Source organism: Macadamia integrifolia, chromosome 12 (assembly GCF_013358625.1).
Source record: "Macadamia integrifolia cultivar HAES 741 chromosome 12, SCU_Mint_v3, whole genome shotgun sequence".
Lineage (NCBI taxonomy): Eukaryota > Viridiplantae > Streptophyta > Magnoliopsida > Proteales > Proteaceae > Macadamia > Macadamia integrifolia.
In genome coordinates, this window is record NC_056568.1 from 6,244,761 (window position 1) to 6,272,091 (window position 27,331).

At 40.0% G+C, this 27,331-nt stretch overlaps 1 protein-coding gene across 4 annotated transcripts in view; it reads left to right on the forward strand.

The window, feature by feature from the left end:
• The first annotated feature begins 956 nt into the window (after nt 1-956).
• LOC122057575 (protein REVEILLE 8-like) overlaps nt 957-27,331 on the forward strand; it is a 62,517-nt gene continuing 36,142 nt past the window's right edge. For 2 of the 4 annotated variants that reach the window (XR_006133568.1, XM_042619722.1), the window contains exons 1-6: nt 958-1,549; nt 2,122-2,179; nt 4,976-5,099; nt 5,461-5,586; nt 6,577-6,686; nt 7,783-7,850. Coding sequence is in view for 2 of the 4 variants with exons in the window: in XM_042619722.1 (XP_042475656.1) it covers nt 1,416-1,549; nt 2,122-2,179; nt 4,976-5,099; nt 5,461-5,586; nt 6,577-6,686; nt 7,783-7,850 (620 nt within the window). In the remaining 2 variants the exon portion in view is untranslated. Of the gene's footprint in view, nt 1,550-2,121; nt 2,180-4,975; nt 5,100-5,460; nt 5,587-6,576; nt 6,687-7,782; nt 7,851-27,331 lie in introns of all 4 variants that reach the window. The other 2 variants (XR_006133569.1, XM_042619721.1) reach the window with 2 other exon arrangements.

A 27,331-nucleotide genomic window follows, 5' to 3' on the forward strand; every position in this document is an offset into this window, starting at 1 on the left:
GCCAATATGATGTCTGACCAATATTGATTAACATTGTCAAATAAACATAATATAATTCTTATGTTCATAAACCATTTGATCCACGTGATTTAATTTATTTATGAAAGCTTTTATTGTGGAGGAATGCGACTTCTATACATGCATGAAGACTTTTTTTTTTGGTAAAACATGCATGCATGAAGACTAATGGAAGCAAAAGGAAAAATATCCCAATTTATTTTGATATCAATGGATACTATAATTAACTTGAATTATGAATAACCATAAACAATAAAAGGCAGGCAAATTGTGAACTTAACCTTTCACCAAACACTATAAAACAAAAGTTAGGAGAAAATAATTAAGATATAATGAAGTTAATATACAATGCACTTATGCAACCCTAAAACTATATTGTGATAATTAAGGAAACAGATATGACTACTGAAAGGTAATATGATTAATTAAGGAAACAAATATGATTACTGAAACTAACAACAACTTAACTATGTGTCAAAATCATAACAAAAAACATGTATTAATCCTAATCAACATGCAAAACAAACATGACACAAATAACGACATTAAGCTTGTGTTAGAAAAAGTGACAACAAGCAAAACAAAACCTAACCTAATACTAAGCACGAGTATAAAGAAGGAACCAAAACCCTTACACGAAAATGGTAATCCTAAGCAAAAACAGTACAATGAACTAATGCAATATATAATCACGTGAAAGATGGTTAGTAGATAATGTAATATAGTTAACGAACATACTAAACATGGGAAAATTAAAGTCATAACCATGATTAAGGGAGAAGCATGCCTACTCTTTTCTTTGTTTTTTTTTGGTAGAAGAAGCATGCCTCCTCTGTTTTAGCGACAAACGTCGATAAGCATTGATCGACACAACGTGGAGAGGTCATTCTTACGATCATAAACTCAATGAGGTCTCCCGCTTATGCGAGTGGTGATCAAATCATCAATTAGCGTACGCCCAGACCTAGGGTTTTAAAACTGCAGTGATGATTTCGATTCGATTCGGATTCGAATCGGCTTGAATTCGTCTGAGAAAACCCTTGAAATGGCAGATTTGAGGAATATTCCAACGATTATGGTGTAACTCGTTAGAAATCGAGATCAGTGACCGCCGATTCTGATCTGAATTCGGCGATTCCTGATCCGATTCGCGGATTCTTTAAACCCTTCCCAGCCCATGCAAGTTGGCGCCACTGTGTATTCTTTGCGACTCTGTGTCGCGTCGTTACTCCCTAGTCCTCGTCTCTCACTCTCTCTCTCTCTCTTCCATCTTGCAGTTTCCAGCCAAAGCCAATACCTAACTTAGAAAGTTGAAGTGGTTTGGCCATTAACAGTATCTTCCTTTCTTTCGTTCGTCCACAAAATGGCTCTGAAGTGGCTTTGCCGACGCAACAAACATGAGTGCGAGTTCTTCGAATTCATTGGCGGCAGGTGGCTCAGGAAAGAAGGTTAGGAAACCTTATACCATCACCAAGTCCAGGGAAGTATGGACTGATGAAGAGCACTCTAAGTTTCTTGATGCTCTGCAACTGTGAGTTATCTTTAGCCTATGTACTGCTAACATCTTAGCTTGTTGCTTTTTTTTTTAGGTAGATCTTACCTTGCTTCTTCACTCTGCAAGTCCACTGACTATCTCATTTATCTCTCTCCGATTATCGTATTAGGTCCTAGATTGAAGGTTTCTCTGTTTTTCTATCAGATTTTTTTTTGTGTTTATGTATGTTTTCCTGTTTACTTTTTCCGATTTGGTTATTTATGATTTTGAATGGAGTAAAATTAACCAAACAAATCTTAGACTGTGATTATATCGTTTCGGATTATGACTTCAATGATATTCAAGTGTGTTTAGTTGTACAGGACTGATTTAAACTGGCATATCTGGTCTAGAGTCTGGACATCGACTTGTACAAATTTTACACCTTCCAAATCGGCCAATGCCTTTCTACTGTTTCATTTGACTTGTCATTAACAATTAAGTGTTTCTTCTTTTAGATATTTCGGTTTCTTTTGGCCTCTCTATTATTTATGTGAATTATAGTTCTTTTGTTCCATGGTACTAGTCCATGCTCTGAAACTGATATTTCATCTCTTTTATTGGTTCAGGTATAATCGTGACTGGAAGAAGATTGCAGATTTTGTCGATTCAAAGACTGTAATTCAGGTCCAAGGGGAAAAAAAATGTGTTTCTCACTTGTCCTATGAATGAATTAAATATTCACTACTTCTACCATATATATATATATATATTCACCGCTATGACTGTTCATAAATTAAATTTGTCCTGGTTTCTTTTTTAGATTTAAGTACATACTTATGCTTCATTAGTAGTTTCATTTGTCATCCTAGTGAATTTGCATTCAATTTTATCTTTCTGTCTGTAGTTTGGGGTTTGTATTAAATTATGGAGAGTAAGTTTTTGAGGCTGCTTCAGGTCATATTTTCTTCAAAGTGCTTGTTTTCCAGACTATCAATGTTCTGAAATTCGAAATCTTGTTCTAGATCATGTAGAGGGTTTTATTGAATTGAGTTGACATAACTTACAAGATGTTCTTTGTTTATTTATTTATTTTCCCTGTCTCATGACAAATTGGGAAAAAAAATATCCGGAAAAAATTTAAGAAACTTTATTTTGTAAGCATTAAAAAAATCAACATAGATAACTGTGATTGGCCATAACCCATGCTTCTCTCTTATTTAAGTTGTCAACACTAGAAACTTTACTACATTTTTACAAAAAGCCAGCCTAAAAGTTGTAAATAATATGACAATGTGCATCATGTATGTCAACTTTCCCTTGTCTATTGTTTGATTTAGTTCTTATCTCATATGTTGTAACTTGTAAGACATTCTTTTATTCTTTGCTCTGTTTCTTGTGAACTCATAAAAACATATAATTGTGGTTTTTAACAGATAACCAATCCTTATGCCTTACCTAAGTAGTCAAAATAAAAACTTTACTACATTTATGCTGTAAGCCTAAAGTGGAAAACGATATGAGCAACCGGAACTTTAGTGTCAACCGGTTAGTGCATGTTGTTTCTTATTTCATATGGTGATTGAAAGTTCAACTCAAAAAAGCTGCAAGTGGTCCAAAATCCAAATTGTTGTAATCAAATTCATTGCCCCTGTGAAATTTCCCATTTGTTCTACGTATGGGTAAGATGTTATTTTCATTTGAAAAGCTTACTGTATTTTTTTCTTACAACAGTTGCACTGCAAGTCTATGTAATAGTTTGTTCCCCAGATTGGTTTTAGCACACTGCTATCCCGATGTTGTCATGATTTCTCACCATATTTCCCCCAAAAAGAGTAAAGCAAAACATCGAGGGGGTGAGGGGAAGAAACAAGAAGAAATGCTTATTTATATATTATTTCTGTTTTGAAGAAATTATGCATACTGTTACTGAAAGAAGCTCCGATATTTATTTCCTCCTTGACTGTTTTGGTTGGAGTGATTCAGAGATGGAATTGGTGCCCCTCGTAGAATTGAAAATTGTACCACAGATATTCTAAACTTACTTTTCAATGGTCAAAATTCTTGGTGCCTTCCTTCTCCTAAAATGAGGATTAAAGAGCATAATAAGTCTTAAATTTAGCGATAGAACTCAGAAGGAAATTTTAAAATAATCTCCTCTGGAACAATTAAAGAAAAGCAATGTTATAAGGTATGGTAGTGGACCTAGTTGACTGAGTGCCAGACAAGAGACACATTTCCAGCAGAGCAAAGAGAACTGGCTCTTATTATGCGATGCACATATTTTTCCAAGGTCCCCAAAGCTAGAAGACAACTCCTTGATTGCCTATGACACATCTCCCCCAATCAAAACAGATTATCCTTGAGAAGTGGAAATGCCCAAACATTTTACCCGTGTAAATTTTTTATATTATAGATTATTTGAGTTCAAAAGCCGACCCCATTTAGTTGGGATAAGGCTAAGCTGTGTTGTTGTGGATTATTTGAGTACAAAATTTCAAAATGTTCCAATTGTAAGATTTAAATAAAAATCCCATTGGCATCCCCTGAGAGTTATGTTGAACAGTACAAATTGATTAAATCATATGATAATGGCTACAATAGTGCATATTATTAATGAACTTTGCACTGGGTGGGGGGAGAAAGATTCTTGGCCTGGCCTTCCAACTTCCTTTCATCTTCGAATTTATCTCGGTCTGGCCTTCCAACCTGCTTACATTTTCAAATTTCAATTGGCAATTGACTAATACTAACCTGTTAAGTTGGGATAGGGCTTCTCTTTGTCATGGTCTGTTCCCACCGTCTTGGAGTCGAAAACCCCTACTAGTTCAACTTTTCTGTTTAGGTAGTCGTGGCGTAGTCCCTAGCCAGATCTGTTTTGATCTGACTGATTGTCATCCTAATGTGCTGTTGAGGGATGGTGCGACGTGTGAAAATAATAATGCTCATGGTATGGATTGTATTCTATATTTACTCTATGGGGCTCTGTTTTTGTTATGGACCCATGATGCTAAAGCTCGGCTTCCTCATCGTATAATTTTTTAATTGTAATAAATCCATAACCTTAATTTCTACACTATGAAATCTATTGTTACCAAAGAATTTGCATGTGACATGCTTATGGATTCTTCTGATGTTTGTTTGTCTGGTTATTTGGCTTTTTTTTTTCCCCCTGTCAAGCCTGTGTTGATATTCTTTCAAGCAAATTAACTGTGTAACATTAATTTCTCATTGTAAAGGAACCTCTTATATGTTCTTTTTCATCATGGAGTTTCATAGGCCACCTCTCTTCTTTATAGCTTTCATGTGTAAATGTCGGCAGTTGTCTCATACTTTTTTCTTATTCAGTGCTTCTTACTTGCTTCTGTATGAACTCTGTGTATTGTGTTCTCATGAACATACATTTATTAATTTCTTATGCTTATGGACTTTAGGTATATGATTTTTTCATTTACTTCCCCACCCCCTTTTTTGGCCTTTTAGATACGGAGCCATGCCCAAAAATACTTTCTGAAGGCCCAGAAAAGTGGTATAATAGTCCATGTACCTCCTCCTCGCCCCAAGTGTAAAGCTGCTAATCCTTATCCGCGGAAGGCACCCAAAAATGGTTTGTTAGTCATCACAGGACAAAATATTCAGGTTGAAGATTTGAAATGAAAATACTTGCCTGCTGATGCCTTGACAGGGCAGTTTTAAAACATTTTGCAGCTTTGGCATTGCAAACATCTATGCCTTATCCTGCTAAATTGTATTGTCCTGCACATATATATTCCCAGTGAGAGGACACATACCTTTGGGGAGTTTTAAGGCATTGATTTATTTGTATATGAATTATGGAAGTTTCTGAAAAATTTCCTTAATGTGTCCAAGAATTATATTTGGTTTCTAAAAAGTAGGTATGGTAGATAAATATGCTTTTCTAGGGGGATGTTCAGTGCTTATTGTGGCTTATACTGTCACTGATTCAGCTGATAATGGACCAGAGGGGGTTACAAGGACAGGTAACAACAGCTTTAATGGTATTGGAAGCTCAAGTAGATCTTCTCCCAGTTGTGACATACCAAGTCAAGGAAAGAAAGGGTCTCTACTTCATGGTAATCTTCTTAATGACTGCAAATTTTTGATTCTTTGCCTCAATTTGCCAAATTTCAACTGCCTAAACAAAATATTGCATGATGAAATATAAGTTACACTGTGTGTGCGTAATCAGAATGTCATGAGTGTCTCATTTTTGAGTAGATGAATGTAAAGAGCATCTTGTTTATGCTACTTTGTGTATCATACTGGTTGCACGAATACCCATTAACATGTCAGTATGGGTGTTTGTATGCATTTTCTCTGTTAGGGACTGCACAACAGGACCCAACTTTCCATTTTTTAATAGGATCGGGTTTCATGGATGGTATTTCGTTAATTACTCATTTTAGTTTTTAATCTTGCTCTCTTCAATTCTCAGACTCAGTTCAGCAATTATAACTAAAGCAATTAACAGCAGATGGAAGTAGCAGGCTGTGCTCAGTACTATTAAAAATAGATTATGCTTAAGGGCATGACAGCATGGCATTTGGCATTTCCCCAGCCCAGACAACGTCCCAACTACCCAAAAAACGATAAACAGTTGGAACAACCATCAGATATCCTGGATTCCTGATGTCCCTTTAAAACATTGCCTGTGTCAGTTGGAACCTAGACCATGCATGTCATTCCTCAGAATGCATGTCATTGTGAGGAATGACATGCATGGTCTAGGTCTTGTCCCAAGTATGACCTTGCATAGAGCCTATTGGAGGGCAAGGATCCATGTAGCCAACCCCATTTAGCTGAGTTTCTCCTATCTTGCTGGGCTGTGCCTCTTTCCTTTTACTTTCATCTCCTTGTCATTCCTCTTTATCATTTTTCTTTTTTCATATTTTCTCTATTTTCCCCCACTTTCTTTTTTTTGCACGGATCCTTGTAGCCGACCCCATTAAGTTGGTATAAGGCTGAGTTTGTTGTTGTCTCTTCCTACTTTCTTCTACTGTTTTTTCTTTTTGGTATTTCCCAGAATTGCTTGGCTGTCCTTCATTGTTCATGCATTTTTGCAGGTACTCCAGACTTTCCTAAAATATATCGTTTCATTGGAAGTGTCTTTGACCCAGACTCCAAAGGTCATGTCCAGAAGCTTAAGGAGATGGATCCCATTGATATTGAAACAGTGAGTTTCTTTGACTTATGATCTTTAAAGCCAATGACACATCTTATGGCTTCATCAGACTAATTTTTTTTTTCAAAGATAAATATTGAAACCCAAATAGTGAAAAAGTAGATGGATATGTGAAAACCTGCTATATAATCTAAAGGTCATGTTCAGAACCTGTTTACATTATTCCAGTTTCTTTACCAGTTTTTGCAGTACTGGTAAAAACCACAAACTAAAATAAAGGGGTGGTTCTGGTTTTTTCTGGTTTGACCGCCAGTTCATCTGGTTGTAAAAATTTTGACTTAGACAATCTACATTTTCCATAGTATAATGCATAAATTGGAGTCATGAGTTTAAGCAAAATTCCAGGAACTGGGCCCAACTGGTTTCAGCTGGTTGGACCTTAACCTGAAGTGGTTATTCTTCTAAAAAGAGTTTTAATATATGACACATTTTGAAAATTTTGAAGCTTAGAAACAAAGTCAATTCACACTTTGCACTTAACATGGGCACCTGTGTTGGTGGCAGATATGGACACAATGTTTCAAATGACCATATTTAGTTCTTTTGGTGCATCATAGTCTAGTAATACATGGATATGATGTACTATTCCTTGCATCCAAATTTTCTTAATGAGTAATTGGTTTTAATGATGAGAGATGTAAAGTGTACAACAACAATAAATGAGCCAAGCTCACCCTTAACAGAGAAAACTGAAAGATAACACCCCTAAATACTTTAGAATGTAGTCATTCCCAACTACAATGTGAGTTCTCACAACTTCTTGCCCAGCCTACTCATCAGCCAAAGTTCACTAACGTGTCGTAATTAATCAGTAATTAGATAAATTGTAGATAAGTGATAGCTAAACGATACTTAATTGATACCCATTTTTGCCAACAATATTATCAGTAATTTCTAGGCATAAAATTGATAAACTATACATGAAGGGTGGTGCTCGAATCCATCACAGATGATGTTTTCTAAAGCTTCTGCAATATGTAATCCATATGGGCGAAAGAAAAAGAAATGCAGTATATATGTGCATAACTGTGTATAATGTATATCCTGCCTCATTTGCACTGTAAATAAACATTTATTGGCGGTGTAGGCCTTGCTGCTGATGAGAAACCTGAACATCAATTTGTCTACCCTGATTTCGAACCAAGTCAATCAACTGTAAGTTTTGGTTTCCCCTTTGATAGTAGTGTATTCTTCTTAATGACATGGAAGTAGCTTCTTTCAGTAATGAATGCATACATACTTTTTTTCATCTGCTTTGTTACTGCTAAGCTAACATGTTCAAGACTTTCAAGCTTCGAATCTTCTGAAGCTGGCTCTTGTTAGTGTTTTCTAACCTGATAGCTCATCATACTCTTTAAATGTTTTGACTGGGTTATCTGTTTCAACCAGTTATGATTTTTCCCTCTATGCAGTGAAATCGATCTAATTTCTTATGGTATATTTTTGTTGGGTGAATAAAATTCATTACCAAAAGAGAAGAAAAGATACAATCGCCCTTAAGAAGGGAAGAAAAAAAAAAAAACCTAACACCCCCGACCCTCAAGGATGGGAGACTAGAAGCAGAGATGGATGGAGGCCCCATGATACAACAATATGCCTATTTCTTGAGGAGTCAATACAAGTAGAGGAAATGGCCACAAGCTTGGATTTAATTTTAAAGGAGATGAAATCCCAAATTTAACGAAGAGGCCTGGAGTTCGAGGTCTATTTCCTGAGGTTACGCTCCATCCAAATATGGTTGATGGTGGCGCTAAAGGTAAGCTTACCCACAAGTGACATCACCAATAGAAGAGCCAGCAAAAGGCATATCAACCTAGAGCCATTCTATTTGGAATGGGAGAATTCAACAATTCCTTGGCTAACGTTTGCAAGAACCCCTTTCCAAACTGGTGAGTAGCAAGGACAAACAAAAAAGAGATGCTGAATATCTTCAACAGCGTTCCAGTAGAGGCAGCATAAAGGAGACTTTGAGATCTGACGGTGGATAAGAAAAAGTCTGAGTTGGGAGGCAATTAGAGAGTTCTCTCCATATAGTGAAGTTGTGATGGGGAATGTAGTATTTGAACCAGATAAGCTTGTGACAAAGAAGTAGAGGGTCCCTGGGGCCTTCTAATAATAGATGGCAAAGCATTCCACACACTAGTAAGCAAAGTGAAAGGGGAGACTTGGGGGGGGGGGGGTGGAGCACCAAGACTAAAGATGTCAGACACATTCGATTAGTTATGGAGACTTGAGCAATAAATAGATATAGCACTGACCAAATGAAGAAGAACTCCCATAGGGTGTTAATGATCAAGCCAGAGAGAGGTGGAGGCACCATCATTAATATAGGTGTGGGGTGTGGATGGCCCTAAGGGCAATAGGACAGAGAGAGAGGGAATCTTACGCCAAACCCAATAAGCATCAGATGGAACAGGAGCTGTCCAAATGGAGTCAGAGCGGAGGAAGACTGAGTACACCTAATCCATCCAAATACTTCCAAATCAGCTTGATAATTCCCACATTGTTGACTTCTTTGATTTGCCTCAGTCCCATTCCTCCCTCGTCCTTAGGGAGGAAAATAGTAACCCAACTGACAAGGTGGAGGAATCTAAAGGACTAGACATAAGAGACTCCAGAGCTTTATTGATGACCTAAGGCAATCCAAAAATATCTGACCAATAGATGTAAAAGAACTGGAGAATTGATTTGATGAGGACTAAACGACACACAAGAGAGAGAAACTTGCCGTTCCAAAGTTGGAGTCTTTTTTGAATGAGATTAAGCATGGGAGTGGAGTGGTGGGCTGACAATCTGGCTAGAATCAAAGGCAAATCTAAGTACTTGACGAGAAGATGACCGATGGAGAATCTGGTTTTGTCAATCAAAGTAGCTTTATCAAATTCAGATACCTTAGCCACAAATAAGAGGGAGTTCTCTAGATTGATGCAAAGGCCTGAAAGATCTTCAAAGATTTGCAAGCAAGATATGATGGTCTCCAAAGAAGCAGTACTGGCCTTTGAGAAGATCATAAGGTTTGAAGTCAAAGTGGGAGAGCTTGATAACTTTGCACTTAGGGATGGGGGAGATGCGATGCTGGTTCGTGCGCCTTTGGATGCATCTGGAGAGGAGTTCAAGGGCCAAGGTAAAGACATAAGGGGAGAGAAGACATCCCTGATGGATTCCCACCGCAGAGGCAAAGTAGCCGGCCAGGCTGCTATTGACCAAGACTGATAATGATGGAGAGGAAATACAACATCAAATCCAATTAACAAAAACTGGTGGTAAACCTATTTGAAACATTACCTTGGTAATAAAATCCCCTCAAGGAGTCAAAGGCTTTATGTATGTCAATAATCATAAGAGTAGCTGGGGGGGATGAGATTTACTGTCAAAACCTCTATCTCATTTCAAAGTAGGGTTTTATCTATAATGCACCTGTCTGGATTGAAGGCCAATTGATTGTCAGTATCTAGAAGGTCAACCATCGACTCGAGCCTAATAGCAAGGACTTTGGTAATAAAGTTGTACAGTAGGTTACAGAGAGAAATGGGGCTGATGTTTGTCAGGATGAGGCAAAGGAAAGTGAGGTTAACACCCTTGATATGGTCGGGGTTGAGGAAAATCTCTTGACAGCCTTGATGAGGTCATCTTTGATGATATCCTAGGAAGCCAAGAAAAAACCCATACTAAAGGCATCTGGACCCATGGCTCTGTTAGCCTTGTGAGAGTGGACAACTGCAACAATTTTGTCCTTAGAGGGGATAGCCTAGAGGCCACAAATGAGATGAGGAGGAATGAACTTATTGAGAAGATACTCCGGAATGGGGCCATGAGAAGTCAAAGGGGATCGTAACAAATCCCTAAAGTAATTAATAACCCCTGCTTTGATATCCTCAACCTTGTGTAGGGAAGTGCCATCAGGAATCACCAACATAGGGATTAACATTGGTTCTGGACTTCTTAGACTGATGGAAGTAGGCTGAATTAAAATCACCAAGCTCCAACCGTTTAATTCTTGTTTTCTGTTTGAGGAAGCTTTCCTCTGGAGTAAACAGACAGGAGAGGGTCAAAGAAACTGCTTTTTCTTCATCTGCTAAGTGGGCATTATGTTTGTCTGATTGAAGCCTCAACTAGATGGCAGATAATTTGTCCTTGCAGTCTAAAACCAGAGAGGTGATATTCCTGAAAGAGTTAGTGTTCCAAGCTTTTAGGGCATATTTTACATTCCGAAGCTTCATAGCAAATGCAATGTGGGGGGAAGAGAAAGCTTAAATAGGCTTATTCTAAGCTTCCTTGACAATGGCTAGAATGGTTGGGTGAGAGGGCCACATTTCAAAAAAATTAAAAGGTTTAGGGCTAAAGGAGATATAAGGTTGGGCAAGTAAGGAGATGGGATAGTGGTCAGATGGTATGGGAGGATGGGGAGGAGGAGACCAAGCTTCATTAACAAGCACTCTATTAAGCTTGCAGGCAATTCGAGTATCACCACTTCTTTTGTTATGCCATGTGAACTTAAGGACCAACCATTTGAGATCGTTGACACCAGTGTCCTCAATACAATCATTAAAAGCATCCACTGGAGTCGTCCAGATGATCAACACTTTGCTTTTCATGCCCATAGTGAACCATATTACAGTCTCCTCCCATACCCCAAGGGAGAGAACCAACTTGGTCAGCAATGTTACAAAGATCACTCGAAAGTGAAGCTCTTTTGGTGGAATAGTTGGAGGCAGTCATTATAATGAACAACAAACTGGAGCTCCCCAAAATATCTTAAATATTGAGATAGAGGGTCTGAGATGTGGAGGAAAGCTGGGAAGAACTGATCTTATCGGGGTCCCATAGGGACCATATACGATCATCTGGGTGATGGGAATAGTTGGAAAAGGGACCAAATAGGGGCAATGGACTTAGATGATGGGCTGCAAAGAAGATTTTGGGACTGGGACAAATTGTAGTGGCGCTTAAGAATAGGCTCTGGTTTGTAGGATGGGTCAACTGGCCAGAAGAAGATGGGTTGGGGGGGGGACGATTACCAGGGAGGGGTGAGGGGAAAGTACCCACACCCAAAGTGGAGGTTGGGGATAGGAGATGGTCTGCAAAGTTTCAGGCTTTTAGCAACACTCAGTCCATTGGGCAAAGAAGACATCTTCCTTAGGTTGATGGATGGTAGGGTCCGGCTAGGAGATGGGTGGGCAAGAGGATATCTCGAGATGTCGTGACCCATATTGAAGCAAGATGGGTTTAGCCTAAAACTAGAGAAGGGGATAGGCCATCAATATTAGGACTAGAAAGCCCACCAACGGAGGGACTTGGAGTAATGGGCTTGTCAATAAGGGGGACCTTAGAGGGCCCATAAGATAGAAGGTTAATAGGCGGAGAAGGGCCAATGGAATTGTTTGTGGGAGAGGTGTGGTCAAAATGGGAGTCTTCTAGAACACGAGAGAGGTTTCTATGCGGTCCACCGAAGGGGAAGAATGAGATAAAGGTTGGGATGGGGTTTTGAGGAGGTTACTGGAAGGAGCCAAATGAATGTCTTCCATTGGGAATTGTGGAAGATGAGGCTAGCAGACTGACGAGCCGAAGAGGATCTATGTGTTGAGGATATCGAATGGTGAATGAGCGAGAGCCAGAGAGCGACATCTCAAGGTGCTGTGGCCCCTATTGAAGCAGGCAACAGGAGAAATCTGGGGAACCGGGTTGAGGGTGACATCTTTTTTTTGGATGAATAAATAAATCCATTACTAACGAGGGAAAGAATATATAAGGAGGAGGAAGGAGAGAGAGGGGGGACAAGCCTAAATCCTCAAAGGGAGGGAAGGCAACACAAATCACAAAAAGGGGGGGCCCAACAGCTAAGAAATCCAGCATAGAGCATCAAGGGGGATACATCACGGGGGGAGATGATAAAGGGAGGGAGACCCAAGAGACAACAATGAGTATGTTCCTTGGAGTGTCACAGACCAAACGCTATCTGAGATAGGCTAGCTTGGAGCTTATGTCAAAGTAGATGACATTCCAAATCTTATCAAAAGATCGAGAGTTGCAAGTCCATCTACAGAGATTTCGCTCTATCCAGAGATGGCTGATAGTAGCACAAAAAGCTAGCTTCCCGGCAGTGTCACAGATGGATGAGCCGCCATAGTCATATCAATCCAGATCCATCTCTGCTTAAGGGGAGGATTCTTCTATGGGAAGGCCAACAAGAACATAGGACTCTTTTCTAGCCGAGGTGGAAAAGGGATAGGAGAAAAAAAGGTGGTCAGGGTCTTTAACTCCATTCCAGCAGAGACAATAGGAGGGAGAGGCTGGAATATGCCGATAGATGAGGAACGACTACATGGGCAGGTAATTGGAGAGAGAACGTTAGGCCGTAAAGCTGTGGCGCGAGATGTGGCCTTTGAACCAGACAATATTGTGCCAAAGAACTGAGGGACCAGGGGAGCGGATATGATTCCAAGCTGAGGTGGAGGTGAACTAGCTCGTGGAGGAGGGGAGCTAGTTGATATTATCTTCTCTTCCCTGTGACCAGGGGAATGGGGGGGGGGGAGGGAAGACTAGAGGTCAGCTAGGGGGAGGAGAGGGAGGTGGGACCAATCACCAAAAGAGACAAAGTGCACCTAAGAAGGCCGGAGGAGTAGAGAATACGGAGGGTAATCAGGGAAAGAAGGATGCTAGGGATCTAGCTAAAGGGAGGTAGAGGAGCTTCTTCAGACTGCAGGGAGGCATATTGGTTGGATCCATTGGTCGCGACTGAGTTTTTAACTAGCGTTAGGTTCTGATCGTGAACAAAGTGTCCTCTCAGAGATCTCGAAGCCGGTAACCCTCTAGTTCGATGGTTCTTACACTAATGATTTTTTTCCTCTAATAGGTAAACAAAGGTCATGATGATCCTGGGAAAGGTTCGACGGGAGGTGGTAGTCACTGGCGGTGGGAAATTTTCCCTTGTGTGCTGGAGAGGTCTTGGAAGTATCAAGAGAGGACTTATAACCGAAGACCTTACAAAACACATAATGATGAGGGCGCTAGTAAAAAATGATATCATGTTGGAAGGAGAAATCGTCCCCATCGTTCACTGTGATGGTGGAAAGCAGTGGATCTAAAGTAAGCATGTCAACACAAATACGAGTATAGGAGAGACTATCTTTCCTTTTTTCACGAGCATCGGAGAAGAGGGGGTACCCAGAATCAAACCTATGGTGTTGAGACCCTCTGTGCACTAGAAGTGAAGAGGGAGGCTAGGGAGGGAGATCCATGGAGGGATTGTAGTGATATATATCCGGTAAAGCTGAAGATGGTGGCTTCACTGCTTGAGGAAAATTGGCTTCTTCCCGACCTGCCACGGGCCAGCTTCTAGGATACAAATTTTGTCCCGGTCGTCGAAGAATTTGAAGATAAAGAATCCGAGATCCATGAAGAAGATATCCATGCTCCCTTGAACTCTCCATTGCTTTGAAAGGCATAGCTTTGCGATGTAGAAAGAAGACCGAGATCCAATAAGTGGGCAACTAGGGAGTTAGTCCAGAGATTGGCTTCATCATGAAGTAAACCAGGACAATGGGCGACTTTGGAATTCCGGACAGTGGAGGTGGGAATGAAGTGAAGGGGAAGCCCTTGGTTGAAGGAACAGGGCATGGCTGAACAGAGCAGTCCACATTGGAGCATTCTTTTGGGGGGGGGGGAGAGGGTGCAGGGTGAGGAAAGGATGGAACAATAGGGAGGCCAACCATGGAGGTCGGTGCTCAGGGGAAGGGCTCAGGATGATGATGAAAAAATAATGATCAAATGCTATATTATTAGAAATAAAATTGTACAAGGTATAAAATTGGGATAGTTCAAAACATTTATTTTAAAGGAAAAGTGTTCCTACACGCCTGTTTTAGGAACAATTCCAACTCTTTCAACACTTCTCTGCCACGTGGACTAGATGATTTGGCATGTTATCCGTTGGATGGATGGAGAGTTCATTGGATAGACCACATAATAAGTTTTGTAACCAGTTTCAAGCAAATGACCCACCATTTATAGGCTTTCCCCTTGCTTTTGGAACAGTCCTTGCTGTTATTATAGTTCCATGAAGAATTGGCTTTTGTAAGCAAATTTGGAGCCATTACAACGACATGTGGAAAAATAATATTGGTCTGAAATTAAACACATGAGTAAGTGATGACGCGGAATACAGAAGTTGTCAAGGCGTCGCCTAGGTGTTGCCTTAGGTGTCCAGGCGCCTTTGTCCCCTTTGCCGCGTAGGTAGGCGTCTTGGTTTTCCTTGGTCGCTTTGGTGGTGTCGCCTCGTGTTCAGGACCTTCAACGCCTTGGGTCTCCTAAACGCCTTAACAACTATGTGGAAAGCATGTCTGCTAAATTTGGGAATTCCAGAGTAGCCACATGACAATTATAGTGGCGTGTGTGAAAAGGTTTCTACAGTGGGCATCCTGGAATCCAATCCTTATTTTGAATACTCAAAAATTATAATTAGCCAGAATGTTATCTGTGCCTGATGGATAATCAAAAAGGGGGAAAACGATGAGATCAGTTTCCATTCTTTTTCCTTTATGTGTGAAATTTTATTGAGGGGAAAAGCCATGCACATGGGGAGATATATAGCTGCCATGCTGGACCCCATAAGAGTGGAATCTCTTCAGATAAAGCAAAAAACCTGCTCCAGTAGCTTGAATTTCTATATTGTCTAAGTGGTTGAATAATGACAATTTCTTTTGCTTTATATTTTACATGCTACTATGAAAAATGACTAAAATTCATTCATTGAAGATTAACTTTACATAGTTTGTTCTATTGAAAAAGGGGAAAAAAAAAAATCTGCATAGATTCTATCCCTTTACCAACTCCCTCTGCTTCTTCCTCACATGGAAAGATAGACCATACTTAAAAAAAAAAAGGGTAAGGTCTTCCATGAATCTGCTGTCACTGCTGCAGCTCAAACAGAAAACTGGATCTTTGTAGAGACACACCTTATCCTTACTGATTTCCATGGGGAAAAGAATCTCAGGGACGTTGTAGGGAGTGACCTGAAATGTGGAACTTCTATTACACTATCACCCTTTTGCTAGCCAGGACACTCAAAAGATGCAGCAGGTTAACAAACTTCCGGCTATTAAGACTTCTTAGGATGGGAGTTCTCTCTACAATTGGACCACAGCTGTCCATATAATCAGCGACAGTTGCATTATTATGATTCTCTAGATATGAAGGGCCATTGCTTGGTGCATTACTAAAAAGCTTGGACTCCCAGCATCAGGACATGGGTTTGTTTGAGGGCGGAAAAATGCTGAAAAAGTGAGGACCAACACCAAGTCCCCAGTCCACCCCCGACCCAAACCCAGCGAAAGTGGGACTTGCCCCAACTTATATCGCTTTTTCTATTGGAACTTGTTGACCGCTTGTATTGGTCACCGTATCGGTCGGCCAAAATTAAGATACGTATTGGAGGGTATCGTATCGTATAAGAGATACACTAAGATATGCTAAAGATACGCATATAAATGGATATGAAACATCTTTTTAAACACTTGTGCATAAAAAATTTGTTAAAAAAAGCTATTGATAACATGTATTATGCATAAACACTAAATTGAGGGTATCGCCCTAAGAATTCAAGGTTTGTAGTTTTTCCATAAATGTAAAATCCTTGTTCCCAACTTTGATTTCCACTTTAGCTAGAGAGAAATATGACTGGCAGCAAATTTGGAACAAAAACCCCTCAGAAAATCGTGTTTTCTGAAAAATACCCATCTTGGCCATTATATGACCGTAGCGCGTTGTACCGGTACATACTGATACTCATCGATACGTACTGATCAATACATATCAATACTCACCGATACGTACCGATACATACCAAAACGTATATTTCACCTTGATTTTATATTTTCCATAGAGTATCAGTACGTATCGATGGTGTATCGGTGCATATTGGTATGTATCGTGGCATATATATCGATACAAAAGGATTTTAAAAATTTCATGTATCGTATCGGTCGGCTAAATTTAAGATACGTATCAGAGGGTATCGTATCGGTATCGGAGATACTTTAGACCATGGGTATAATACGTATAAAAGTGGCATTTCACTTGTGTACTCGACAAGCATGTAAGACAATTGACACGATGGCAAGTCACTTTTATATTATTTTGAAGACCACATTTTACCGGACTTAAAAGAACTTTTAGGAATAAGATAAGGGGCACTCAAAAGAAGTTTATATGTTCTAAATATACTGATAGAGGTGTCATTTAGAAGTTCCTTTTCTATTAGAGATTATTCACATATGTATTTCATTCTTAAATTTTTTGTATACCTCCCAATTCTGAGTGCCATTGAGGACTGCTCCATAATGTGCAGTATCTTGCTTCTCTTCCCTCACATTTTTCTTCCCTTTCCACTGTCCAAACTCATGTTTCTCTAATCATTTAAGGAGTCCCTGAATGATAAAAAATGAGACGAATCCCCTAATAAGGAGTAGTGATTTTTCTCAATACTCTTTTTGCAAGTGCTTTTGGTGAACATCCAGCTAACCTGGCTGCACTTCCCTGTCTTGCTTTGGTTTTTAGATTTTCACTTGTTTAGTTATATTACTGCCAATGACAACAATCCAACCATTAGGCATTAGCTCTACTCTGGGTCTCAATACCTGGTTGATATTCAAAAGTCCATTACACTGCAAGCTGCTTAGCTAGTTAGCTTCAGGCCAAAAATTTAATGTGATTCTTTGCTGCAACTCATATGCTTGTGATTATAATCTTGTAGAATACCAGTTTAGATTTGCTTGACGTAAAAAAGGATGTTTTTTACAGTAATGTGCTGCACATCATTTATGTTGAGATCTGCGTACCTGATTTTAGTTTGGTGTGTTTAAATTCTAGTTAGTAATTTAGTTAGAAAATAAGGAAGATTAGGGTTAGAGATGATGAGGGAAGAAGAAGGATAGAAGATGAGAGAAGAAGAGGAGGGAATGAGAGAGAAACGTGAATGAGCTCACTTGCTCATCTCACCAATATTAGATTCAAATATAGTTTTAGGTAATTACATATTCCTGCCTAAGGGAGGTGAAAGAGAAATAAGAGAAATTACATATAAGGACACTTAACATAAGACAATGCCTAATGTACCCCTAATACAAGTATTCTAACACTCCCCCTCAAGCTGGAGAATAAATGTCATACATTTCGAGCTTGCATAAGAGGGTACTAAACTGGTGAGGAATGAATCCTTTGGTGAAGATGTCTGCCAATTGGTCACATGTTCTCACAAAGGGAGTGCAGATATTACTGGAATCAATCTTAGATATTACTGGAATCAATCTTCTCTTTGATGAAATGCCGGTCTACTTCAATGTGCTTTGTCCTATCATGTTGCATTGGGTTGTGTGCAATGCTTATTGCTGCCTTGTTGTCACAGTAGAGTCTCATAGGTCCCTCAAGTGTCATACCCCAACTCGAGAACTAACCGACGCAGCCAAGTGAGCTCACAAATAGCATGAGCCATTGATTTGTACTCAGCCTCTGCATTGGATCTAGCTACAACCGGCTGTTTCTTGCTTCTCTATGTGACCAGGTTACCACCCACAAATGTGCAATAACCAGATGTAGATCTCCTATCAGAAATGGATCCAGCTCAATCAACATCTGAATAGCCTTCTATCCTCAAGTGATTGTTCCTGGCATACAAAAGGCCTTTTCCTGGAGAGGACTTCAAGTATCTGAGGATACGGTACACAACATCCAAGTGCCCACTCTTGGATGCATGCATAAATTGACTCACTACTCCCACTGCATAAGAAATATCTGGGCGAGTCAGAGACAGATAAATCAGCTTCCCCACTAGCCTCTAGTATTTTCCTGCATCAACAAGAGAAGGACCACAATCCTCTCCAAGCTTATGATTATGCTCAATAAGAGAACTTGTCGGTTTACAACCCAGCATTCCTGTTTCCTTTAACAGATCTAGAACAAATTTTCTCTGGCACACATTGATTCCCTTCTTAGACCTTAACACTTCAATACCCAAGAAATATTTCAAGTGTCCTAGGTCCTTGATCTACTGTTTGGCCAGATAAGTTTTCAATCTAGATATCTCCTCATTGTCATCTCCAGTTACCACAATGTCATCAATATACACAATCAATGCTATGATAGTGCCATTACCTCTCTGGGTAAATAATGTGTGGTCCGACTCTGGGAATATTCATTTTTCAGAATGGCCTGTCTGAACCTCTCAAACCAAGCCTTTGGTGACTGCTTCAGACCATAAAGTGCCTTCTTTAGAAGACACCTTACCATCGGCTGCTGGAAACTTGAAGCCAGGAGGGGGCTGCATATACACTTCCTCCTCTTAATCTCCATGGAAAAAGGCATTCTTCACATCCAACTGATGGCCAATCTCTATTTGCTACCACAGATAAAAGGACTCTTATAAAGTTATGTTTGGCCACAGAAGCAAAGGTCTCCTGATAGTCAATTCCATTCACTTGACTGTACCCTTTGGCCACCAATCTTGCCTTGTATCTCTCAACAACACCATCTGATCGGTACTTGATCGTATAGACCCATCTGCAACCAACTGGGATTCTCCCCCTGGGAAGGTCAACCAGTTTCCAGGTACAGTTCTTCTCAAGAGCCATCATTTCCTTTGACATGGCTTGTTTCCACTTAGGGTCTGATATAGCCTCAGTAACAGTCTTGGGAATGGAAACAGAGGAAAGAGCAGCTGTAAAAGTAACACCTGTAGGGGAAAGAGCATCATAGGAAACAAACTGGGCTATAGTATTAGTACAAGCTCTCTTACCCTTACGAACAGCAATAGGAAGATCCAACTCCAAATGAGGAGAGGAGATGTTACCTGACTGAGGAATGGGAAGCTCAAGATGTGGATCCAAAGAGGACTCTTGGCAGGTCTTCTTTGTCCTTGTATACACAATAACAGGTGCCTTTTTGGTACGAGGTTCCTCCACAGTAGCAACATCAACCACCTCTTTGTGTTTACCAATATCAAAGGAGAAAGGAGTAAGAGGCAATGGGGTAAGAAATGGAATGGCATCAATAACCTTTTCACTTTTATTTCCATTCTCCCCCTGAAGAGGATGCTGATGAGGTGCAAAGTAAGGGACAAACTCAAGAAAGGTGAAATCTTTGGAAAGAAATCACCTGCGAGAGGAAGGGTCATAACACTTGTAGTCTTTGGTGGTGGAAGAATACCCAAGGAAGAGGCATTTTAAAGCATTGGGATCGAGTTTGGTGCGGGAGGATTTGTTAACATGCATATAACAAACACAACCAAACACCTTTGGAGGAAGGGTGAAAGCAGGAGACCGAGGAGACAAGAGGGTAATTGGGTTTTGAGACCCAAGAATTTTGGTATGCATGCGATTAATGAGGAAAGCTGCAACAAGAATAGCTTCAGACCAAAAAGTTTTAGGCATATGCATACCAAACAAAAGACTTCGACCAACTTCTAACAAATGACGATTTTTCCTCTCAGCGACCCCATTCTGTTGGGGTGTATCAACATAAGCAAGCTGATGGATAATACTATTGTCAGTGGAAAAGTCTTGTAGACCACCAAACATGTACTCCCCCCTTTATCAGACCAGACAATTTTGATCCTGGTTTAAACTGAGTATGGACCATATTTTAGAAATTTTTGAAGGCCTCATAAATGTCACTCTTATGCTTCATAAGAACGGTCCAAGTACAACGAGAAAAATCATCAACAAAAGAAACAAAATAACGATGGTCAAAGAGGGAGGTAGTGGGACAAGGTCCCCAAACATCAGTATGCACAATGTAAAAAGGAGCAACAAATCTATTACCATGATAAAGATAAGATGAACGACAATGTTTAGCAAAAGTACATGGTTCACAATGAAATACATGAGAAGAAGAAAAAGATGTAAATAAGTGAGGTAACTATTTCCTCATAACAACAAAAGAGGGATGTCCCAAACGCTGATGCCAAAGCATCACAGAGTCTATAGAGCTAGCATCACTATGGTCACATGCATAGGACTATGGTGTAGCAAAAAAAAGGTAATTGCGGCTCCAGACAATATAGGCTGCCCTCCTCACGTCCACTACCAATAATCCTCTTCGTCACCAAATCTTGAAAGAGGCAATGAGAGGGAAAACATGTGATACAACAATTCAAGGGTTTAGTTAAAGTACTCACAGACAATAGATTCAGGGTAAGGTTAGGGGTAAGTGAAATGGAAGAGGTAACAAGGATACTGCCTTTACTAGACAGGAGAAGGTACCATCAGCTACCCGGATCTTATTCTTACCAGAACAAATGGAGTAAGAGTCATAGTGATGGGACGTACCAGTCATGTGGTCAGTGGCACCAGAGTCAATGACCCACGACGGAGCTGTGGAAGGTGCAATAGTGGTGACATGCATAGCAGAAGCTGAGGTATCCTGTGAGGTAGATGGGCCATCAAGCTGAGACATGAATTAGCGAAGCACTGCAATATCATCCCTAGAGAAGGAGCTGTTATCTGCCTATGAGGAGTATCTAATATCAGTCTCTGTCATAGCAGCATGGGCTGTAGCCCCTCCTCTACGGCCACCACGTGTGCCAGTAGATCCACCACGTGTACTGGGACGGCCATGGAGGACCCATCACCTATCTCGAGTATGTCCAGGTTTCCCACAATGATCACACTGTCGTCTATCCCTGTCATCTCCATGAGAGGTCCCTTGACCTCGGCCGCCTCCACGCCATTCTCTGTGAGAAGTGGAGGAAAGAGCAGAGCGCTCAAGTGAAGGTGTAGAATCCATGGCACCTCTCTTGGTTTCCTCACTTGAGAGGTAGCTACACACCTCATCAAGTGTAGGTAGGGGTGACTGGCCCAAAATCTGTACCCGAATTTGCTCATATTCTGAATTCTTCCCACCTAGAAGTATCAGAACACGCTCCTTTTCAAGAGATCTATAGACCTTGGCTTCATAATTGGGATTGGTCAAATGAAGATCTCGGTAATGATCATACTCCTCCCAGAGTCCTATAACAGTGTTATAGTAGTCAGAAATGGACTTAGTCCCCTGCTTAATGGAGAGTGCTTGCTGAAGAAGCTGGTAGACCTTCACAGTCACCTACCTTGTCATAGGTCCTAGTGACACTATCCCAAATATTATTAGCAGTCTCCTTCCTTATAAATCTCCTACCTATCTCAGGTTTCATGGAGAATAGTAGCCAAGTCATAACATGCGGCAGCAGGAGCCTTGATAGCCCCAGTAATATATCCTAGCTTCCCTCTACTCTGCAGGGACAGCTTCAGAGAGTGTGACCAATCTAAGTAGTTGGCACTATCCAACTTCACAAGAGAAATCTGGGTGTTGGGATTGTCAAAGACAATCGAACTTGGGTTGGTACTACTCGACCCACCCGATGTAGCTTCTAGAGGTTCCGTGAGATCAGACATAGTGTAAGGATACTCCTCAAACAACACTAATGGTGATCCAAACCAAGGGGATACACAAGTCCCAAATATTGTCTTCTCATAACCTAAAAAGAAATTCCAGCAAGCTAAAGAGGCATGAAATCTTCATAAAACATCAACAAAACTCACTTCCAATTGTGGAGCTTCATCTAAAACTCTCATACAAGCACCATAGGATAGAGCACATCTAACAAATGGAACCAGCGACCTCATTGCCAGCTATGCAGGCCAGAAACAACCCAAAACAGGGGAAAAAACGGTAGCTGGCAGCAAATAGTAGATGGAGTTATGCTCCTTCATCACAACAAATCAACAATTGAGGTTTGGAGGGATCATATACGACCCTTGGGCGACCCTATTCAGCAAGGTTTCATTCCCAACCAATGTCGGAGGAGAGGGAAGCAAGAGAGAAAAAAAACTGGCTGGTGGTAACCCTAGGAAGTAGTCTTCTTCTCAGTTTGGACTTCAAATGGTCTTTGTAGTCCTTCAAGCTCCCTCCAACTAACTTCAAGTGGATTCTAGGACTCCATTAGGTCTTGTTGTATACTTTTCTTACATAGTATGGCCTCTAATGGACCCCTTTGCTTCTAGGGTTCCAAAAGAGACTTAAAGAATGGAACCGAGATTCTTAATCGACTCTCAAACCCTTATACCAGTTTTGATACCAAGTTAGAAAATAAGAAAGACTAGGGTTAGAGATGAGGGAAGAAGAGGGAAGAAGAAGGAGAGAAGATGAGAGAAGAAGAAGAGGGACTGAGAGAGAAACGTGAATGAGCTTACTTGCTCATCTCACCAATATTAGATTCAAACATAGTTTTGGGGAATTACATATTCCTCTCTAAGGGAGGTGAAAGAGAAAGAAGAGAAATTACATATAAGAACACTTAACATAAGACAGTTCCTAATGTACCCCTAATACAAATATTCTAACAGTTTTGTACATCTATTATCATTTTGTTTACTAACGGTGTATGGTTTGCTTTGGTCCCAATCTCATATGAGCCTTAGTTGGATATACTGATGCTCTCCTCTGGCAACTGTTACAGTCAATCCAACAGGGATTCTTAATGAAAGTTAATATGAGGGGGTAGTTCCCCACCCAGGAGCTACTTTACCATATTCTGAAATTAATGATTTCACTAACTCCTTGCAACTGGTAGATTGCCTGTTTGATTCCTTCTTCCTGTCAAAAGGCAAAAAAAAAAAAAAAAAAAAACGGTCGCTTGCTCTAGTTATGTTTGTCATATTTTCTTTTTATTTTTCCCCCTCCCTCCTTTTGATATGATTCTCTTATTTTAATGCATTTATTTATTAAAAGGACTAAGGAGGTGTTATTTCCCCTGCTTTTGTTTCTTACACTCATCTATTAGCTTCAATTATTTTGTGGACAAAACTACAGGTTTCCTCCTTAGTTTCTAGAGTTCTAATCTTTTAGCTTTTGAACTTATGGGGAGAATTGGACTACAAAGTCCCAAAGTCCAACACCTGGATACCTGAGTAGCAGTATGAGAACTCAAGTTTTAATCTCTGACCTGGTTTAAGTTGTCCACGACGCAACAATTTTAGTAAATATTTACAATGACCTTGATACTATTTATTATTTTCAGCTGATTCTGACCATAGTCACTTGTATATTTCAACCTCATCCTTTTGTGATTCGACCAGAATTTTTTCATTTTTGATCCCATGAGTAGCACAGAGAGGATCAGAACTGAAAATTTAATTTCTTGCTTCCCCTGGTAAGAAATAATTTCGTGTAAATACTCTTTGGAGCTATCTAGAGGGAGGGCCTCAGTGCAATGGTAAGGTTTCTCTGTTGCAACCTGGTGGTCGCGGGTTCGAGCAAGGAAACAGCCTCTCATAAAAAGTGGGGTAAGGCTGTGTACATACTCTCCTCCCCAGACTCTGCAGTAGTGGGCGCCTCGTGTACTGGGTATGCCCTTTTTTACTCTCTGGAGCTATCTAACATTTTATGAAAATTCCAAACGCTTCTTCAATCAGTTGTGAGGAACTGACATGTTCTTCTTCTCACTAAAATTTCTGAAGCCTAGGATTATTGTTGCACCTTATTGAATTCAACATTTCCTTTGGTATTTTACTTTGAAATTCTTCGAAGTCCTTGTGTTCGGTTAGCACTAGGACTAGAAAGCGTTTTCAAGGACAATCTTATGAACCGATACCTCCCATTTAATATTCTTTTTAACTTTGGTGCATGAGATATCATAATAAAACTAGAGAAAAACAGGAAAAGAACCTGGATTGCTGGAAAGATTTTCCATAGGTTTTCTGTAACCATTTGTTTGCTTTTACTTTTAGTGTATGAAGCCTGTTGCCTACTCTTCTGTAGCCTTGGATTTTTGGTGACCTTTTCGTTGGTACAGAGGAGAGTTTCATCACCATAAGATGTCGATACCAAAACCATCAGAGGTGCTGCAGACTGCAGTAGCAATTGTTACAAGCGAGAACAATGATCAACAAAGTTGAGCTGCTGGAAATTTTCTGTTATCTCTTGTAATATCTTTCTTTTCTCTTTTATATGAGCAATATTGTTTGGGTTGGTGGAAATGCATTTCCTAAGATAAAGCTTTTCTAAACATTATTACTGTTCCATTGTTTACTAGAGTTAAGCATCTCTGCATTCTCATGGGGCAGTTTTTGCTGTTTGAAGGTGTTGCAAATTCTAGTATTGTTGCGACACTGATGGGTGGGATTACAGCACATAGCTGAGTGGAAAAAACCCTTTCTAGCTTAGTTTATATGGCCTCTAATAGAGATTTTAATATTATGATAAGAATGCTTTGCATTGTAGTAACTTGGGTCTAAATTGAAATTACTTAGTTCTATGAGTTCTCAATGCTACTGGTCTACTGTTCTGTTGTAATTTCAGTCCCACGTCTAACTCAACGAAGCGTTTTCCCAACTGAATGGATTTGGTTACACCAATTATATTTTGCATTCAGCTTGTATTTTTGCCATTGCATCTGCCTACCTGTAGCACCAATCTTCCTTAACCTGGCTTCTGGCATTTGAAAAGCACTGTCAGTTAATTCTCACGTCTTTCTTTCCAAAATTTGGATTGACTAAGTGGCTTTGTATAGTTTGGTAGGGTGAAATGCACAGATTCTTTCCAGCTTCAGTTGTATGCTACTTGGACCGAAATTATTTCATTTCAGTTTTGAGTAGCATTTGAACAAATATGTTCATTAGCAATAGTGAAGTATTTTCACTTAAGGATGTTTCCTTTGGCTTCTTATTCTATTTCATACAAACTTAGAATGGCTTAGTTTCTTCCATGCCCCCATCCCACTTTCCAATATGACTCTAATGAAGCATCATCTCATCTTATGCCTATAACAGATGCTGTGAGAGTGGGAATGAGATTTTGATTCCGAAAGGCAACCACAGCCTAGATGAACTCCTTTGTAAATTTTTATCAATCCTTAGATGAAGATCTTATGTGTTTTAGTGGTGTGGAACCGCAATAATTCCACTCCAAATGTTCTCAAAGCAAAAATTTAGGGATAGTGTTTTCGGAGGGTCATTAAATCAAGTGATTGAATGGTCCTCCTAAATGTCGTGTTCATGACTTAATTGAACTGAATAATTGTTGCACACTTAGTTGTCCTACCGAAGTATGTGAAATTTTCAATAGAAACTTGTAACCACTAAATTGTCTGATGCTTGATGAAGTCCACATATACATAGGCAATTATGCTTCCCAAAAGAGCATAAAGAGTCTGGGTCTGGTGTTCCTTGGAGAGAGGTGGTGCAGCTAATATGTTGTTTCTGTTTCCTGGTGGGATTCTGGAAGAGTGAGAGTACATGGATTTTGTGTTTGAAAAAAAAAGAAAGAAAAAACAATATGCCACCACATGATATTTCTTGACAGCATTTTCATACAGATAGGAAATTGGGTGTTTTGGAAGGATAATTAGCTAGGAGATATGAGGCTGGACTGGTATCCAAGATTATTCAGGGTAGTATATTTCTGTGTGCGTGCGTGTTTGCATGTGTGTGCATGCTTGAGTTGGAAATGATGCAAGGATAGGTCCAAGAGAAGAGAGAAGGCAAGAGCTGAGAGAAAAGAGGAGAGAAGAGAAATGTGCAACTGTGTGGGAGAGATAGTTGATCTCTCTCCCCTATCTTACTTTATTAACATGATGATGGGAATTACATACACCTCTTTAGGGAGGTAAAAGGGAAAAGGGAGAAATACAATATAAGACAATAAGTGAATAAACCAGTCCCCAAAGAACCCCTGTTACATAAACATAAACTCTTAACACTCCCCCTCAAACTAGGGAATAAATGTCATACATTCCCAACTTGCACAAAAGGGTACTGAATTGGTGAGGAATGAGCCCTTTGGTGAAGATATCCTGCCAACTGATCACTTGTCTTCACAAAAGGAGTGCAAATGTAACCCAAGTCAATCTTGTCTTTGATGAAGTGACGATCTACCTCAATGTGCTTTGTTCAATCATGTTGCACAGCCACACAGGGTTGTGAATAATGCTTATAGTAGCCTTGTTATCACAATAGAGCTGTATAGATCCCTCAGTGTCAAATCCCAACTTCTGGACTAACCATCTCAACTATAGGATTTCACATACTCCATGAGCTACTGCCATAAACTGTCTCTCTTCACTTGATCTAACCACAATAGGTTTTTTCTTTGCTCCTCCATATAGCGAGATTATCACCCACAAATGCGGTCGTTTGTCAGAATTGGAGACAACCCATTTGGCATCGGTGCAACCTTCAATCATCAAATGTTGTGCCTACCATACAACAATCCTTTACTGGGGTGGACTTTAAGTACCAGAGGATGCCATACAGAGCACCCAAATGTCCACTCATGGGAACACGCAAAAATTGGCACACCACACCAACTGCATACGTGGTATTCGGATGATTCAGAGAAGGTAAATCGGGTTCCTTACAAGCCTCTAATACTTCCTTGCATCAACAAGGGATGGACCACAGTCTTTTTGTGGTTTAGGTTAATAGGAGTGTTTGCTAGCTTACAACCTAACATTCCTGTCTCCTTCAACAAGTTCAGCACAAACTTCTTCTGACAAATATTTATTCCCTTCTTAGACCTTGGCACTTTATTCCTAAGAAGCACTTGAAGGTCCAAGGTCTTTGATCTCAAATTGTTGAACCAAGTAAAACTTTAATCTATTTATCTCAGCCTTA